Here is a 21,045-nt window from a genome sequence, read left to right on the forward strand (position 1 = left end):
TAAGCGACATTTTTATAAATAATTGTTAAAATAATTAAAAACATAAAACTAAAACATTCATATTTTTTTCCTAAAAATATTAAAGTAACTTATGGATCCTTTAAATTAAATGAGTCTGAATGTTTTAGGTAAAATGTCGCTTACACTAATTAGCAAGCAAACAATCGAAATAAAAATACATCATTCAATATTTAAAAGAGTATAATAATTTTTTACAGAATTATTTCAATTAAAAATAAAAGTAAAATAACTAAACATCTTTCAAGATTTTTTTAAAATAAATAGTGGTACAAAGCTCTAACAATTAATTTCCATTAATGAAAATATTCTAAGACTAAATTAGTTTATGATTGCAAGTTTGAAAAAAATAGAACTTTTAAATTAAAATTAATACGAATTCAAGTTTGGTTACTTAAATATCTAATTACAAACATAATTTACTAAAAAAAAAGATTGGTATATTTAATTAAATGAATTACTTCTTTTGCGTGTTTACTTATCTCAAGGATATTTCTAGTTCAATGAAAAAATTTAATGCAATTCTAATCAAGGCTGGACATAAACGAGTTAATTATTTTAAGTTAAGTAAAACTTTAGTTAAACCAAGATATTAAAATTTTACGTTGACTTAATTTCTCTTTTATTCGTTAATTTTTTTTAATTAAATTAAATTTTAGTGAGTTAAGAAAAATCATCAACTTGCTTAGCCTTGACTTTAATATGATAGTTGTTAAAATAATTTAAAATGCTGGGTAATTTAATTGTACTCACATTTGGAATAGGCTTTGGTATACTTAAGTGTATACCTCCGACTTGAACTACATCTAGTGGAAGAGAATTAGGAACCTCGGTAATGTAATGAGTATTAATAAATGTCAATGATGATCTTATCGAATCTATATAATCAAAATTCATTGGATACAGATTCTTTAATTTTTTTTCATTAGTGGCTAATGCGTATAAAATTTCTAAATGTAATTTTACATTACTGAAACGTTCCCAAAAAGTGCGGGGCCTTGCATACCGAGCCATTACATGAGAAGTTGTTGCCAGATTTGGTATATGTCCATAGAATTCTCGTTCCTTATAAGTTATCATAGGCGATGGCATAAGGTAAATCATGGGAAGCTTTAGTTTAGCGGCCGCATAATCTACACATGAAGAACACATTGGTTCGGTAATGACTAAGTCGAAATTAAACTTATGGCTTTCGTTTAAGATTTCTTCCATGTATACATTTTGGTAAATTATTTCACAAGTATAACGTGTCATATTAAGAAGTACTGGTAAAAAACCTGTAGACGTAGAAAATATTTGTAACATATCTTGTACGTTCATTCCAACTTTTATAGGTACTTCAAAAGACAAATCTATTTCAGTGTAGTTAGGGCGGTTTCCATCTGGAAATGGTGTAAATACTGTTACTTGATGTCCTCGTTCACTCAAAGTTCTTAAAATGGATCTCATAAAATTCCAGTGACTTTTTCCTGCGATTGTTTCAATGGCTAGGATACGTGAGCCACCAATATTCAACATACAGTGTGAAAAACATATTATGACCACAATTAAATTGAAATATACAAACAACGTAAAATTTTTCTTTTCTTTTCTTTTATCATTTATTAATGAAGTAAACATGGCTTATTTAATTTTAATATAAACTAAACTAAAGTAAAAACAAATAATATCAAACCTTTTTAAATGTTCTCCTTCTATGCTTTAATCATTTTAAGAACATCAGTCTCTGTGAATGTAAAAACATTATAATAAACTTAATAATTAGATTTTCTAGGATTGCATTCATATAATTATCCCTATGTATTATGTACAAGGTTACATAATGTCAAATATATAATGAATGACAATTTTTTTTTGATTTTTGTCACAAGGTTTATTTTGAATAATGAATGATAATTATTGGCATGCGAATTTATTATAATGGAATTTAAAATTTATGAAAAATATTTATAGTTACATTTTGAGTCAAACGGTTTAGTTTTTTTTTATGAAACTTTTTACAATAAAATCTTTACAAATTAAAATTAAATGTTATAAATTATAAAAATTAATATTCTTAATAATTAATTGTCGGATTTAAAATAAAATATTTGTCAATAAAGTTTTCGTATATCTTGATTGATATGTTAGACGATGAATGTAATTCTGTGTAGTTGAAACGATTTTCATCTGGAAATGGCGTAAGAGCTTTTAATTGATGTCCGTGATCAGATAAAGATTTTAGTATAAATCTCACAAAGTTCTAGGTAATTTTTTGCGAGATAGTCTCAACGACTGAAACAATAAAATTTTCAATATGATTCAATATTACAGAAGCCGTCAATATTAAAATAAGCGTTAAAAAAGACAAAAAAGTGCAGGCTAAATTGAAACTACTTTTAAACTAAAGTAGACCGTACTGTATTGAAATTTTTATGATACATTAACCTTACATTATGATTCTTTATTGTTAAGCAATGAACTATATTTTGTATCTAAACTTTCATATAAATGATAAAATTCACATGAATAATAGTATAAGTTGTTACAGATGTATCAATATTGTAATGCAATAATGAATTATTTGTCCAGGATTTAGTATTAATTTTATAAGATAATATGTATTAAATAACACAAGTCAATTTAATAAAGAGATAATAATATATTTTCTTGCATTTGTACATAGCTATAAAAATTAACAAAATAGTGGATTATAAAAGGGAACAAAAAAAGGCTTAAATCTCTCTCATTGCTCTCTTTAATCTTAGTATACTTATACAGTATATTGAATCTATACATTTTCGCAACGCATTGATTTCACTTATCAAATTCATGTGCAAGAAGTGAATAGTTACACTCAAGTTTAATTTAAATAAACAAGACGGCTTATAATCACTTTTAAACACTTACTGGAAAAATCAAGGTATATACTAGTATTAATACAAATTATAAGATTTAAAATTTATCATTTGAGTTCATAATCTAAGTAGGGAATTCGAAAAATTGAGTGATTACTAAAAATAAAATATCAATTTAATTAAATCAGTAATATTTGTACGGAGCTAATTGATAGAGTTAGATCATTGATATTTTATAAAAAGTTTATATAGTTTTTTACACTTAAGACTTGGGTTGACATATTGCGTTTAATTATTAAGATTAGAACAAAAAACCCAGCGCAGTGGGGTAACAGCACAGGGGGAATGTAGCATAGGTGGGTCAAGTATAATGTTATCTGACAGTGATTAAAATCATTATCATAAAAAACGCTTCGATGCATATCTGTAGATAGTGTTTAATTTAAAAAAATTGTTGAATTATTCCAAAAGCTACATGATTTTCTATGTCCTTATTTATATCCTATTTAAGATAAAGTATGTCGAATGAAAGAGGGATATAAATATTATTTCTTATAAAAAAATTGTATTGATCCATACACTTTTCAATAAGTTATAGCATTATAAAATTAAAAAGTTTTTTACCAAAATCTTATTTTTTTATTAAGTTTGATGTTAGTTTTCACCATGAAAACATAATAAAATCTGAAAATTTTCTTTTTCATATTAAAGTACATTTTATAAGCTTTAATTTTATATATATAAATATATATATATAAGTGTCAGTATTCAAAACACATTCAAAAATTAAATTAAAAAAGTTCTACTTTTATATCAGTTTTTAAGTTTTGAATCTCCCTGTATTAAGGGAAAAGGTTCGATTTACAAAAAAGTATGACGAATGAATGAAGTATATAAGTATTATTTTTTATAAAAAAATTGTATTAATCCATAAATTTTCAAAAAGTCATAGCATTATAAAGTTAAAAATATAAAATCGAGAATTTTAACACAAAAATAGCATACGGTAGCCATTTTCACCGTGAAGACAAATTAAAGTCCAAAAGTTTTTTTCCCCATTATAAAGTATATTACATACGCTTTAATTTAAAGTATATATAAAAGTGTTAGTATTTTTGGAACACTTTCAAAAGTTAAATTGAAAAATTTAGACAGGTAAAGGGTCAAATTTATAAAAAAATATATCAAATGATAGGTAAAGACATCATGTATCTATCAAAATAAAATTATATTGATTTGGTAATTTTTAAAAAAGTCATAGCAGTTTTAACTTAAAAAAATTGAAAATTTTCAAAAATTAACGATTTTTAAATTTGTAATTTTTTTGGAGATTCCACCATTTACGAGGAACGAGGGAAATGTTTTTAATTTTTGAGGGGAATATCTTCGACTAGATACGATTTGTGATCTTTTGACGTATTGTTAGAAGAAATCAGTACGATAAAAGCTGAGAAAAAGTGGTACCAGACACAAAAAAAAACACATCATAGTAAAATTAAATACATTCGCAGCTTCGCACCGAAGCTAAAAAGAGATGACAAGTATAATTAATATATTTCCTCTTGGTAAAGAGTGTCTTTAAAAGTGATTAATAACTAATTTATAGTTGAATCCTGTGTAATATAATATGGTTAAACAGTATTAGTTTGTTAAATATTTCTCTAAGTTATTTATTAAAATTTTTCGTTAGAAAATAATGATGATCTTCTATGAATATAATATATAAAGGAAATGTTGATTATCTTAAACGAAAAGATTAAAAAGAGCAGTATTGTGGACACAAACAGGGTAGCCGACTGTTATTCCATATTATGATAGTGACGAGTATATTACAAGTGTTATTGTTTTTCATAAAATTTAATTTATTACTGTAATTCATTTTTATGATATTTTGAAATTATAACAATCAACCTATTTACAACTTTTATTAATCGAATAAAAATATATAATAATGTAAATGAACCTAAAAATATTACACTAATGACATCTAATAAGAAGTATTGATACCAGGTTAATTCATGAGCTTGTGATTTCAAGTGATGTGCTCCCTTATACCGAATGACATAGTTGGTCCAATAAACTACAGACTCAGCAGGCGACATTGGTCTATCCTTGAATCGTTCAGATGTAATTTTAGCATTTTCAGTATATCTAAAAATAATAACTATGATTTTTTTAAATGATCATAACTATTAAAATAATGTTTCAATTACTTTTTATTATTTATAAGTTCAGTTACAGCTTCGTAAAATGGTTCTTCGGATAGTGACATCAAATCCATAGATAAAGCCATTCCAGCTTCTACTAAACTATCAATATTTCTTGGCTGATCAAAACATAAAGGGAACCCTAGAACAGGTACACCAGCATCTACAGCTTCATACATACCTGATATACCTCCGTGGCTTATAAAAAGGATAACATTCGGATGCACTGAAGTGAAAAACAATGAATTGAGTTTTATATTATAAATTAATATATAATTAATTATCGTACTTAGTATATCACGCTGTGGAAACCACTTTTTTGTCATTACGTTGACTGGTTTTTCTTTCATTTCTCCTTCGAATTTTAACAAAATTCTTTGAGGAAATTTTGAAAATGCTTTTTTTAATGTATTGAGAATATGGTCTGGTAAAGTAGATACAGACATTATTGATCCTAAAGTAAAAAATATTACTCCATTTGGAGAATTTTCAATGAATTCCAAAATATCCTGTGAAATAGAAAAATTAATATATTATCAAAATAATATTTTTTGGCTTATACGTAGTATTGAAATTTTACATTTTTCGAAAAATAAAAAATTAATTGTGATTAATTTGATACACAATTTGAAAGACATGGTCATAATTTGTTCAATTATAATATATTTTCTGCAAACGTTGTAATATTAAAATATTTATAAATTTGTTTATTTTATTATTATTTTTTTTTAATTTATATTAACGGGTACAAAACCCTTTAGAATAATACATCTTACAGTGCAAATATAACAATAGACAGTAGAAAAAATATGGTAATATGTACATGACAATTAATAACAATAACAAATAGCAAAAATTAATAGTAACAGTATTCAAATTATAATATAATATTATGCATATTAAATGGTATACCATTTAATAAAATCATTAAAAATGTAAATCAAACAAATAATTGATGAAGAGCTATACTCAGGTCCGGTACTTGCGTGAGTATTTAAACTACTTAATAAATCAAATATTTCATTCTTATCAATATTCCAATAATTAAGATTAATATTAAAATTATTCATTGAAGCTACATTTAAAATTTGGGGCTGTATGTTCATCGAATCAGCAACATAAATACTTGAAAAATAATTAGCAAATAGTTGGACAGTTTCAGAAGTATTAGTAGATGAGAGGTTATCATATTTAACACAATCGGGTACAATACTATTCGATTTTCTAAGGGAATTAAAATTTTTCCAAAATGGTTTTATATTTGATTGAATACTATTTTCAATATTAATAATATGTTGGGAATGACAAATTGAAATAAGAAATTTGCATTTTTTCCGAAGGTTAGAAAAAATAAGATAATTTTTATGAGAAGGACTAAGTTTATATTTTTTGTGTGCACATTTTTTATCAATAATAAGCTTTCTAAGGTCAGAATTTGCACAAACAGGGGAGTAATTATCATAAATTTTAGTTTTGGGTACAAATACAAAAAAAGAGTGATAAATAATTTCATAAAACTTTTCAACTAATGCTTCAAAAGATAAATTGTTATTTAGATTAAGTTCAAAATCAATGTTAGAAAGGAAATAAGAAATATCCTTAAAATTATATACCTGAGGTGACTTAATGAAAACAGTTTCCGTTGAATCGTTAAATATTATAATAATTTCTAAAGGCGGGTGATACTTATCAACATTTGGAACAAGGGATTCAAAGGAACGAGTAATAGAAGTAAGTTCTGCATCAGCACTAAGCCACATACAGTCAAGAGTACGACCAATACTATTTTGAATGCAGTTAACTTGTTTTAAGTTTAATAAATTTACATAAGAATTAAATAACATGCTTTCTGTGATGTGATCCTAAGTATTAGGATCAGTAGTTCAATCAAAATTATTTAAATTAAAATCACCAGAAATAATGAAAAGATGGTTAGGACTGTTAAAGAAAATAGACTCAATGACATTACAATGATTAGAATACATTTCCGTAGTTGCATATGGTGGAATATAGACACAGCCTATAACTATTTTTATATTGTTAAGATTCATTTTTAAAAATATTTGCTCAATTCCATCAACAATAGGGACATGTAACAATTCACAACATATATTTTTTTTTTTACAGCAATTAAAACCCCTCCACCACGCGATTTGCCATTAGACAGAGTACGATCAACTCTGTATAAATTATAATAAGTAAAATCATGTGTCCGCATCAAAAACATTGTTATTTAGCCACATTTCGTTTAAGCGAATTATATCATAGTTTACATTTAATAAAGCATTACGTAAAAATGGAATCTTAGTTAAAAGACCACGGACATTTTGGTAAAAACATAAATTATAAAAAATTTTGATCACACTTATTAACTGAACAATTATTCTTAGAAATAATTACCGGTATCCCTCTCACATACTTTATAACTAAATAAATTTCCCCATTACTTCTACGAATCTCCAAATCATTACAAATCATCCAAATCAAGTTTATTCAAATGATTTCTTTGATGTTACGTACGATCTGAACTGATACGAATGACTGAAGGCGGTTGCAATGATCATAATTTTTTTTTAGATTTTAAAATATCAAACACATCAGCTGACGAAGCAAATACTGCCTCAATATGACGGATTTTATTATGGTTACGATTACCTAATCGCATAACTTTCAATGGTTTAATGTTATTATTCCCACTAATAATGGAATCAATAACTTTACACACATGAATAGAATCGTGTACTAATCTATCCGCCGAGATATCTGAATTGGACTCTGGAACATTCTATATAAACAATACTTATATAGATGCCTTAAAATTAAAATAATACTTATATATTTTTAGTTTTATTACTTTTATTACTATTAATTCAAAAATAATTTTTACAAATCAATTTTAAAAATTAATTAATTATATTTTGTATTTTTAGTTTTAAATTAATAATATTTTTTATATAGTTTTAATTTTAAATAATATTAGCCACAAGTAATTAATTTTTATTGTATTTTAGAAAGTTATATTGATTTTAAAAGTTAACATAGATGCAAAACATTACTCACACTCGGTATCTTATTTAGCAAACATAAATGGATATCTACAATGTGTACACAATATATTACACAATATACATTATTGGTATGTTTATTTTGAAACTATATTACATTCGATCGTTAAGGTTTCTACGAAGGCAATATCAAATTTGTTATCTGATTTGTTAACTAACATTTTCTTCACCTGATTTAGTTTAAAAAAAAATTCATAATATTCTCTGCTTAAACTTGTAATATTTTAAAATATATTCATTAGATTTGGCATAAGTTGATCATATGTGAAACTTTCATCTCAACTTTTAGTGGTATTTGAGAATATTAATTTCAGTATTATTATTTCCATCCCCTTCTATTAACGGAGCAAAAACTATTATTCTATGTCCATGATCTGTCAACGCCTGTAAAACTGATCTCCTAAAATTTCAGCGACTTTGACCTTCAATAATCTCTACTGCTAATATTTGTGCGTTTTTGGCAATGGGTATCCTCAAAAGTGTTGTATATGTACTTATAATAAGAGACGACGAAATACATTTCATAGTGAACAATTTGATAATAACGTGTTCAATGACTTATATACTACTAGCTTTTAATAACTACGCATAAACAATTAATATTATTTTCAAGGCTATTACAATTAATATACAACCTAAATTTATATATTTTCATATAAATATATATTAAATTAAGTAATTTTTCACTGAAATTAATCTATAATGTATATATATATATATATATATATATATATATATATATATATAAAGCCATAATTATAAGTATAATACGTTCAAATGTTAAAAACACATGTGTGCTTAATTACGATGTCTCAGTATTAAAAAAAAATAACAATGTTAACCATCAGATCAAATAACTAGGCTTCTTTCTAGTGGATAAGGTCGTAGATTAATAGTGGGGTACCTGATTGCGTGTATAGTTAATGTGTAACATATCAACACACAGGAAAATTGATGACTTGAAGTTACAATTATGTTTATACAATATTATGATAAATTATTATAACAGCATTTATTGTAGCAAATTATAGGTCATCATTTAATGATGAAACAATTTAACTCTTTTTTTTTTTTTGTTAATATACTGAATGTGTGTAATATTTACATATATAATACAGAAAACAGAATAAACTCATAAAACTCATACAGAAAACAAGTAACTTTTTTCATTTCATTTTATGAAAATTGTTGTCATACTTATATTTATTCACATTATTCAAAAATTATTCAAAAATTATAAATACAATTTATACAGCAAATCGATTTTAGATAAGATATTTGTTTTTGAAGAATTATTGAAAGTTTGTAATTTTTGCAAAAATATAAATTATTTGATTTAAAAACCTCTACAATATTAAATAGTCAAATATATATACTCTTAAGGATAAAAATAACTTCAACTTTTTTTAAATAAGAACCTCTAATTTGAACGCATTATATTTAACGTAAGTTTACTATGGTAAATTTTCAGTCAGCTGTGTGTAAATTTTATTTTGATAGCTACTCGATTATGAAAAATATTTTATAGTCTATTGAAAAATTAGTACTGCCTCCGATATTTTGAAAATTAAATTTATGATAAAGTTTTACTTTAAATTTATTTTTTAAACAACTTTAAAAATTAAACGGTTGATTAAATAAAATAATATTAAGACAATTTTTTAAGAGAAAAAACATTATTAAGATTACAAACAATTTTTGCTTGTATTTTTTTTTTTTTTTTTTTTTTTNATGTAGCTTTTGGTTTTTTTTTTTTTTTTTTTTTTATCATTTTATTAAGCTAACAATAAGGGTTTCCGTTTAAGATAATTAAAGTTAAAGTTTATTTTTATTTCTGAAGAAATCACCTTGTCCTTTAATCTTAATATCTAAATATTGTATAATTTATTACTTACACTGGGTATGCTTTTAGGTGAGTTTAAGTGTATACCTCCGATTTGTATGACATTTGGCATAAATGGTCTTGATAGTTCTGTTATATAATGTATATTCTGAAATATTATGGATGGCTTAGTAGGTGGAATATTTTCATATCGTTTGAAGTGAACAGAGTGCGTGAAGCTTTCTTCGTAAAACAAACGCGACAATTCAAAAGCATACAAAATAAAGTTGTTGAACCTATGTGTAAACGAGTGTGTTATATTAGTTTGCTTATAAAATAAATGACTGACATAAGCAGGATTAAGAATTTGACCGATAAAAAATCTTTCCATATAACTAAGAGTGGTCGTTGGTGAGACGTAAATAATGGGCACGTTGAGTTTTGTAGCAATCACAGAGAAGTCTTCTGTCGTGATAGGTTCTATAATGACAAGATCGAATTTGGAATTAGAATCGAGTTCTTGTATTTGTTTTTCACTAAAGATTACATCACGATACCTTTTAACCGCACTAGCCAAATACGAAATAGAATTGATTGGACTTTCCCATTTTTGAAGTGTTGAATCCATTTCTAAATTAATTTGCCTTGGTATTTCTTGTGGTAAACTGATTTCTGTGTAGTTTTTTCGGTTTCCATCCAAGAACGGAGTAAAAACTACTACTTGGTGTCCATTGTCTGTTAATGTCTGCAAAACTGCTCTCATAAAATTCCAATGACTTTTGGCTCCTATGGTTTCTATAGCTAATATTCTAGCACATCTAGCTGGTATTATTGAAAAAATTCCTAATATATAAAACACTATTGAAAAAAAAGGACAGTACTTCATGATAGAGAAAATTATATACCACGTTTAAATTAAGATTAAATGTTATTTAAATAGAAGTTTCAATATTTTTCTTTTTAGCTGACTACACATATGATCATAAATATAGAGTCCTGATTTTCATTGGTGTAAAAATGCTTAAATTTAATGATCATTTCAAGGTAAAATATAAATCGAATAAAAAGTAATTGATTTCTTGGTAATACATTAAATGATAAAATGTAATTATTGTTTAGAATGTATTGTATTCTAATTAAAAAGTAATACACGTACAAACATATACAAATAAAGTTTTTTTTATAAAAATATATTTCTTTTTATCAACCATAGAAAATATCAAATGAATTTTGAATAAATAATATTTATAATGGTAAAATGTAGTGTTGTTATATTAATATGATGGTGAATTAAAAAACAGACCTGCTAATTCCATGTCAAAAAACTGGTCCTCACAAGGTCATGTTCCCTGTACATAAATTAATCAAATTTATATTTTTAGTACCATTACTATTATGACATCTTTATTATATTATTAAAAATTCATTTTGTTGTGCATACAATTATTAAGCATTTCTGGAGTATACGCAGAAGCCCCGGTACTATTTTATACATGGAAGGGCAAAAATTTAATGACTAAAACTATGTTCCCTTGGTTGTTACTAAGCTTAAAACGACTTATCTTCTAGGTGCAAACGGCTGCCGTAGTTAAAAAAATGCTATTTTTGTGTTAAAATTTTCGATTTTATATTTTCGACTTTAAATTACTATAACATTTTGAAAAATGTATGGATCAACACAAATTTTTGTTTTTAAATACATTATATATACTCCTTTCATTCGAAATACTTTTTTTTAAATCGGGCAATTTCTCCCTATAGAGAGGGCGTTCAAAACTAGATACATATGTATAAAAAGTAGAACTTTTTCAACTTAATTTTTGAAAATGTTACGAAAATATTGCATTCTTTATACATATGTTAAATTAAAGCTTACATTATGTACTATAAGATAATAATAAAAAAAAATTGTTCCGATGATATATTTCTATGTGCAAATGACTGTCAAAATTGAACAAAAAATGTAATTTTCGTGTAAAAAATCAATGTTTAAATCTTAAATTAAAGCTTATGTAATATACTTTATAATGAAAAAAAAATATTTCGAATGTTATTTTGTTTTCATCATGAAAACGGACATCAAAGTTGATAAAAAAATTCTTTTTTATATTTTTACTTTATAATGCTATAACTTTTTGAAAAATATATGGATCAATACAATTTTTTATGATAAATACAATTTATGTACCTCTTTTATTCGACATACTTTTTTTTTAAATAAAACCATTTCCCTTTATATATTTATATATTATAAATATATTACACATATAAATCATAAAACTTATAATTAGGATATAAATAGGAAAATAGGAGATCATGTAGCTTTTGGAATAATCCACTAATTTTTTAAAATTAAACACTATCTACAAATTTGCATCGAAGCATTTTTTATGATAGTAATTTTAATTGTTTATTGTTTATGTGTGTATTTGTTATACAATTTAGTATTAATAAAAAACTTTATTGTAGAATCGATCAACTTATTATTGAACAAAAATTACATTTATAATGCTATAACTCATTGAAAAGTGTATGAATCAACATAATTTTTTTATGAGAAATAATATTTTTTAATAATCCCATTTTTCATTTGACATACTTTATCCTGATGAAGATATTAATAAGGAACTAGCAGATCATATAGCTTTTGGAATAATCCACTAATTTTTTAAAATTAAACACTATCTACAGATTTGCATCGAAGCATTTTTTATGATAGTGATTTTAATCATTGTCAGATATCATTATAATTGACGCAACTATGCCGACGCAAATTTTTGTAGATGAATTCAATTTTTTTTTATTTTTTTTGAAAATTAGCGATTTTTAAATTTTTTTGAAGATTTCCCCCATTTACGGGAAACAAGGGAAATGAGAAACAAGGGAGCTGAGAAAAACTGATAACAGAAACGAAAAAAAATACATCATAGTAAAATTAATTCCTTCTCAGCTTCGCATCGGAGCTAAAACAGAAAATAATTAAAAAAAATTTTTCTTATTCCCTCAACCGTCTTCATACCAACTATTTTCAAAATCAGTGTCACTAATAATTAACGAATTAATGTAAATTAAAGGTGATTGTATCGTAGATAGCTACATAAAAAACTAATATTCTCTATTTTTGGACGAAAAAATCTATTTACAGTCGGTAAAAATTTAAATAATTTTTTCCCAACAGTTTCAATTATATCCAATGTTTAAACTTAACTGAAGTAACAACTATATACATATTACTAGGTATTATTATTATTATTATACATATAACACAAAAAACTATATAAAGTGATATCTAAAGTTTTTTCATAGTGTGAATAAATTATTAACTACAAATGTGATACTCGTAACACTTAAACGTTTAATAAGAGGTAGCATTCGAAAAAATATCATAATGAAATCGTATGATATTTTATTGTTATTACATGTTCATTTTGTTTTATATTATGTGAGCTTTATCGCCTTTATCAATGAAAATATGTAACGCACAGTACAACAGTCAATAGTAGAATGGTGTGCCGCTCCAAAATAATATTAGGCGGCCGTACAGGTGCGCGCAGCTATCTGAAATGATTGACTGGAGGTGATTGAAGAGTTCAGTGTAAAACATCTAATAGAGAATTCTCTCGGTCATATCGTTGATTCGATTACGCCATACAGTCGTCCTTTTAAACATGTATGATTATTAAAAACATAATTATTATTTAGTTTTGCTTTGATTTACCATTATAATATTTTTTTAAATCAGAATTAATGTAATTTTATTTTTATTCTTATACATATACTTAACATCTTATATATTTAAACATTTTATTTTATTTTTTCAATTATGTAATCTAAAATTTAAATAAAAAGTTTGTTAAAATTAAAGTCAAATTGTTTAATATTATTGTTAATATTATTATTATTATTAAAAAATATTTTTTAGAGTATTTTTTTAATCTTTTTTTTTCACCTTTATCCCAACTACTTGAGGTCGGCCATCCTTATATTAAACATTACACGATCTTCCAAATCATCTACGCACAAATAAGCAGTCCTCTATCACATTCAATAATATTTAGAGTTATTTTTAATAATTATTAAAATATTTTTAAAATATATAGTTGCTTGTAATACTGATAAGAACATTACTCGTTCTTTTCAGTAGATTGAAAATAAAATTTTGATATCCTCCATATTTATTTCTGTTTCAAATTCAACGATTAATGCATATTTGAGACTTTTCATTTTAGTTTTTCATAAATTAAAAAAATTAAAAATAATTGAAATTAAAAAAATGTTATTCTGACGATTGTTCAACTATGAAGAATTGACCGTCAGAGATTAAAAATTCACAATTTCAACAAACAAAATAATTTATTTCAAGTTTTGAAAATTCTGCGTTTTTAATATCTAATTCGACTTAATATCGAATTAAATATGTTTAATAGTTTAACGATGAAAAACTGAAAAACGTCCCAATATTTTTTATATAAGTAATTTGACTTCAAAATACACTATTTTCAAAAAATATTTAATAGGTTTGCATCGAAACGTCTTTTATAATAGAGATGATCATCAATATCAGACATCATTTATATTTTTTCTAACCATGTCTCATCGCCAATGTTCTGTGTTTTATTTATTCTATTATATTTTATACATTTTGTCTTGCAGTACAAGACTGTTATTTTATGAATTGGTCACTAACGAACATTTTTCTTCCATAAGTGATTCATTATTAGTATTTACTTTTAGTTATTTATAAAATATCTTATTATAAATAAAAATACATGTATGTGGTAACAATTAAATTACAATATTACTGTAAAATATATATTATGTAATTTTACTACATTAACACATTACTATAAAACTTAATATAACTGATAAAATAAATGCTTATCTATGAGTCTAATATCAATTAAATAAAAATTATTATGAATAATTGCTCATTAATCCTAGGACTTCTTTTGTAGATCAATAATGGTGATTTTTTTTCTAGTATCTGATATCATGTCATTTATTTTACAATCTTTAAATATTACAGGATAAACCATTTGCCAATTATTGTAAAATTATTTTAAGGTAATTATTTTGGTATTATTTTTATCATTTAAAATTGTTGTAAGATCTATACACTCAATATCTCATTGAGATAATTGACATTGATTTATTAAGTAACCCTAAAGATAAGGTAGAAGAAGGGGGAAAATCAGGCATTTATAAAATAAATGTGATAGTTGTAATAAATGTTACGTAGGACAAATAAAAAGAAATATAGGGGTCAAAAAAAAAATCTCAATATCAGTATACACTCAATAATCTAGTACAGAGTTTCTCAAAGTGTGGTCCGCGGACCCCCAGGGGTCCGCAAGCACATATCAGGGTTAGGTCTTTAAAACTGTAGGTCTTTAGATGGGGGTCCGTGATTCATTTGACTTTGAGAACCTCTGATCTAGTAGACCTAAAATACGAAAATAATAAAAATGTATTTTAAAAATTCGATTACTAAAGAGTAACTTAGATGATAATAGTAAAATATAATAAGTAATTACATCAATTCATTTTTTACATTAATTAGATTATTGATTTGAAAATCGAAAAATAAATTTGAGAACCTATATCAATGATTTATACAAAATATATAGAACAAATAATACAAGAAGTATTTCAGCAAAGATATCCAATAAAAAGTACTGATACCAATTTAAGTCAAGAGCGTCAGAATTTAAATGAGAACTGTCTTTATGACGTAAGACATACTCTGTCCAATAAACCACAGATTGTTTTGGTGTCATAGGTCGATCTTTAAATATTTCTGACGTAATTTTAGCGTTTTTAATGAATCTGAAAAAATATAGCGTAGTATTTCACTATATTTGTCTAAATTATATCATTTTTAATTATATCATTAAAGTCATTGAATAAATCATTCTTTACTTACGTTTTATTATTAATAAGATTATTTATTGCGTTATAAAATGTATCACGTGTAATTGACGATATATCCATTGACAAGGCCATTCCAGCTTCTACCAAATTATCTACATTTTTTGGCTGATCGAAGAATAATGGAAAACCAAGGATAGGAATTCCAGCATCTACTGCTTCATATAACCCAGATATACCTCCATGACTTATGAACAACTTTACATTAGGATGTACTAACATATTTACGTTTTATAGAAAAAATTTAATGTTAATATTAAAACATATAAACTCACGTAAAATATCTCTCTGTGGGAACCATTTCTTTATCATTATATTATCTGGTTTATCTTTCATTTGACCTTCATATTTCCATAAAACTCTTTGTGGAAGTTTTGCTAGTGTTTCTTTAAATACTTTTTGGACATTATGAGGTAATGTTGAAGTTATCAATACTGATCCAAATGAAAAATAAATGACACCATGAGGTGAGTTTTCAATGTATTCTAAAATATCCTATGTAATTTATATTATGTTTTATCAATTGAAAATTATAAGTATATTCTGTAATTATACCTAATAATCAATTTAATATTTTACTAAAAATAATCCTCCTAAAATAAATACTCAAAAATAAAATTAGCAAAATAGAAATTCAACTGAAATATAATATTCCAAAAATGAAATGCCTATATTTATTTGCTTTATTTTAACTGTAAGTAATACTAAAATATATCAATTTTTTTTAATCAATCCTTCAATGTATACTTCTTAAATGAAAAATGTTTCTACTTACAGAAGGTATGCTTGTATGTGGCTTAATGTGTATACCACCAATGCGTATAATACTTGGCATTAAAGGTTTTGACGGATCAGTAATATGATGTGTATTTTGAAATATGATTAATGGTTTTGTAGATTTTATTCTTTGGTAATTTTTAAGACTTTTAAACTTCGAAATATTTTCATCGTATTTAATTCGAATATTTTCATAAAAGAACAAGATAAAGTTAAAAATTCTTTTAGCTAAATATTTATGTGGATGTGAATACTCGCTTAATAAGTGGCCTACATAAGCAGGATTTAATATTTGTCCAGTAGTTTCCCATTCTAAATAACCGAAAGAAGTTGTTGGTATAACATAAATCAATGGTATACCTAATTTTGTAGCAATCAGAGATATATCTTCTGTAGCAAGAGGTTGAACAAAAAGAACATCAAATTTCAATTTTGAATTTTCCATTAAAATATGCTGCATTTTTTCATAATTGATGATAACACTATAATAATAAATAGTCATTTCGTATAAATTTGTAATTAGATTTAATGGACTTTGCCAATTTTTTACATCTGTTATTCCTTTATTTGTGTGCATAGGAGTTACTTGTGATGTATCTATTTCTGTGTAGTTTGTTCTGTTTCCTTCCAAAAATGGAGTAAATACTGTTACTTCATGTCCATGATCTATCAAAGTTTGAAGAATTGCTTTCATAAAATTCCAGTGGCTTTTTCCGCCAACGGTTTCCACTGCCAATATATGCGCAGCTTCTATTATTGGCACTACGATAATAGTAGCCAAAATGCATAATGAAATCAAATACATAGTAGTGTATTTCATGACTGTCGGTATATAAATGTTATTTAAAACTGATAAGGTTATACTAGCTACAAATTTGTTCAATGGCTGTAAAATCATTAGATTTACACACAATTATTTAATATTATACATACTTATGCATTACTACTACAGACAGAAAATGAATGATTTGTTGGTAGACATTTATAACTTAATAAATTTACTTGTTCCATTAACTTAAGATTTTTTCATTACTAATCATTACTTAAATTATGATATTGGATATTTTATTCTTGAAAGTTGCCGAAATAAAAACTAAATGGCGCCTAGAACTACTCATTGACGACCATTGCGGAAAATACATAATCAAAGTATTTTTTTTTTTATCTATTTCACAAAGTAATAATATATCAAGTTATATAAAAATAATAATTTATTAATAAAAATTATTTCTTAATTATTCATTTTTTTGTTTGACTGTTTTTAAATTTCTAAATACTACTGACTTAGCAAAAACATATAATATATAAATCGTATAAAAAATAATGAATAAAATTAAAATTATAACAGAAAGAATATCTAATAAAAAGTATTGATACCATGTTAGATTAAGAGCATGAGATTTTAAATGTTGTGCTCCTTTGTGACGTACTACATACTCTGTCCAATATACAACAGATTCTGCAGGAGTCATAGGTCTATCTTTAAATCTTGCCGATGCAATTTTAGCATTTTTAGTGTACCTGTATAAATATAAAAAAATAATTTTACAATTGATTACAATTGAAAAACGGATACTTTAAATATAATTTATTTTAAATAAATGTAAATAAAAACACAAAATAATTACTTTTTATTGTTAATCAATTCCATGACTGCTTGGTAAAAGGGTTCTTTTGTAACTGTTAACAAATTTAAAGACAGTGCCATGCCATTTTCGACTAGATTGTCTATGTTCCTTGGTTGATCAAAGAACAAAGGAAATCCAAGTACTGGAACACCAGCATCAACAGCTTCATACACTCCTGATATACCTCCATGGCTAATAAATAGCTTAACTTTTGGATGTACTAAAAATATTTAAATTATTTAAAATGCAAATATAATGTAAGTGTTTGACTTACACAAAATATCACGTTGTGGAAACCATTTTTTAATCATCACATTTGCTGGTTTGTCATCCATTTCACCCTCAAATTTCCATAAAATTCTTTGGGGTACTTTAGCCAATGCATCTTTAAATGAGTTTAAAATATCTTTTGGTAGCGTAGACATTGTAACAACTGATCCAAATGTAAAGTAAATAACTCCATAAGGTGAAGATTCTATGAAGTCTAAGATATCCTATAAGAAGTAATAGTTTTGTGATTATATTTATATTGAATAACTTTAATTAAAATATTTATTAATTTGGTTATATATATTTGTGTCCTTCGTTTTATTGTTCTCATTAATTATAAGTATCTATGTTTTAAATAAGATAAATTCTCGAATTGAAAATAATTATCTTAATTTGAATGAGAGAATACATCTACGTATAAATAACTATCATAAATTTTTATTCTTATTTTTAATATAATATATTACTGTACTAAATACATATATTTATATATACATACTAAAAATTAATATTATAATTATTTAGTATTGTTAGTGTTATAATATATGACATACGTTAGGAATTCCAGCCTGCATGCCTAAATGTATACCTCCTATTTGAATGATACTATGCATGAAAGGTCGAGGAGGTTCAGTGATATAATACGTATTTTCAAAAATTAGAGATGGAGTGACATGTTCAACTTTGTCATAAGATTTTGGTGATGTATATTTAAGATATATTTCGTTATATTGTGTTCGTAATGCACCATAAAAATAAAGCATCAAATTATCAAATCTTCGATTAAACGATTTTGTTATATAAGCGTGTGAATATAACATGTGACTGACATGAGCCGCATTAAGTACTTGACCAGTGACCGTTCTTTCCAAAAGAGTTGCAGATGGAGATGGAATGATATATATCATAGGTAAATTTAATTTTGTAGCTATCAAAGATTGACATCCCGTTGACACAGGTTCAATGAGTACAATATCGTATTTTAAATGTGAATTATTTTGTAAAATGTCTTGTAATTTATCATGATATAAAATTAAATCACAATACATCCTACCCATTTGAGTCATAAGTTTAAGTAATTTTCTAGGATTTTGCCAAGTAAGGATTGTTTCTATCATGCCCATTCCCATTTTTATTGGTATTATATGTGAAATATCAATCTCTGTGTAGTTTGGTCGATTTCCATCCAAAAATGGCGTAAAAACAGTTACTTCATGCCCTCGTTCGACCAAAGCTTTTAGAACAGCTCTCATGAAGTTCCAGTGGCTCTTACCTCCAACAGTTTCCACTGCCAAAATACGGATAGTATGTGTTAACGGCACAATCAATGATATAACTAACAAAACTGTTAAAATTATTGTGAAGTACTTCATTTTAACTAAAATTCAAACGACTCACGACTAGTTTTAAAGTGTCTGAAAAATTATATTATTAGATAATTAAATAAATGTGAACAAAATATTTTTTAGTTGAGTAATTAAGATAACCTACATAAATTTAAATATAATTATGATTCATAAGACTATATAGTTTAAATAAAGCAATCTTATCTTCCATTCGTGGTTAATTTTAAAATAAAATGTGATATATCTTTATTAAAAATTAAAGTTTAAGGTAAATGTTTTATTAACCACATAGCTAGAGTTAGATTAAAATATGGATCTATTCAATATATTATAATTTTTAATTATTATTTTGATTTATGTTATGACTAAAATTAATTTATTAAAAAAATTTTTATTTCTGAAAATTATTTATTATTTACTATAATATCATTTAAAATTACTCAAATGCCAAAATATATAAACTTACTATTCAAACAACTTGTCTTTTTATGTAACAAATAAATTGTATTAATTTACTTAATTTATTGTAAAATGAGAATACTAGTGTAATTTATAACACAAATGTTGATTCAAAGGGAATTTAAATAATGGTTTTATTAGATAAAACTTCAACACACGCATATTAAGATTAATTAAGTAGGCATAACAATATGTATTACATCGGATAACATAATTATCAGTTTTAAAGTCTGTTGATGGTATCATATCTATTTTAAGTTATACAGCTCAAAATAGATAATTTTATAATATGTTGTTCAAAATTTAGTATAATTTGCAAATATTTTAATTTTAAAATAATATTTTTATTAAACTAAATAATATTCAGGTACATATTAATATAATTTATAATAACATATTTTCATTTAATTATTACAAAATTAATTTGTATTGAAAAGTGGAGCTTGAATTACCAAGCTATCATTCGTTACAATTTTGAATAAATTTTAAAATATGATTTCAAAAATTTTAAATTATATCTGTGATACATATTTATACACTGATATGTGACAAAAATTGATTTATGAGATTATTTATAATTAGTAATTGAGACCAGAATCCTCATATTATAACAATTTGAGTTCCAGTTTAAGTTCTTTAAAAATTTTAATTCCGGTTTAAAAAAATGTTTAATGATATCAGAACCGAT

At 24.9% G+C, this 21,045-nt stretch overlaps 2 protein-coding genes, 1 long non-coding RNA gene and 1 pseudogene across 7 annotated transcripts; all 4 read right to left on the minus strand.

Annotated features, from left to right (window-relative positions):
- Positions 1–681: 681 nt before the first annotated feature.
- Positions 682–1,536, minus strand: LOC126904009 (UDP-glucosyltransferase 2-like). Its single transcript, XM_050682633.1, has one exon. It carries the CDS (start codon positions 1,534–1,536, stop codon positions 682–684), a length of 855 nt encoding a protein of 284 aa, XP_050538590.1.
- Positions 1,537–1,962: 426 nt separating this feature from the next.
- LOC126904126 (UDP-glucosyltransferase 2-like) lies at positions 1,963–10,936 on the minus strand. 5 transcript variants are annotated; one of them, XM_050682859.1, is made up of 5 exons: positions 10,023–10,935; positions 5,352–5,571; positions 5,069–5,288; positions 4,819–5,006; positions 1,963–2,292 (listed from the first exon to the last, which is right to left on the minus strand). In XM_050682859.1, exons 1-5 carry the CDS (start codon positions 10,833–10,835, stop codon positions 2,261–2,263), a joined length of 1,473 nt encoding a protein of 490 aa, XP_050538816.1. In that variant the 5' UTR covers positions 10,836–10,935; the 3' UTR covers positions 1,963–2,260. The 5 variants fall into 5 exon arrangements, with proteins under 5 accessions (XP_050538816.1, XP_050538817.1, XP_050538819.1 ...); XM_050682860.1 differs by having other exon boundaries at positions 1,964–2,292; positions 4,832–5,006; XM_050682862.1 differs by having other exon boundaries at positions 1,965–2,187; positions 4,863–5,006; positions 10,023–10,934.
- A 2,345-nt stretch (positions 10,937–13,281) lies between these two features.
- LOC126904143 (uncharacterized) lies at positions 13,282–14,269 on the minus strand. Its single transcript, XR_007703663.1, has 2 exons — positions 13,899–14,269; positions 13,282–13,779 (listed from the first exon to the last, which is right to left on the minus strand). It is a non-coding gene; the product is annotated as an uncharacterized LOC126904143 (long non-coding RNA).
- Positions 14,270–15,444: 1,175 nt separating this feature from the next.
- On the minus strand, positions 15,445–20,492 carry LOC126904010 (uncharacterized; annotated as a pseudogene).
- Positions 20,493–21,045: the final 553 nt, after the last annotated feature.

This window comes from Daktulosphaira vitifoliae, unplaced genomic scaffold (assembly GCF_025091365.1).
Source record: "Daktulosphaira vitifoliae isolate Bord-2020 unplaced genomic scaffold, ASM2509136v1 Scaffold_4, whole genome shotgun sequence".
NCBI lineage: Eukaryota > Metazoa > Arthropoda > Insecta > Hemiptera > Phylloxeridae > Daktulosphaira > Daktulosphaira vitifoliae.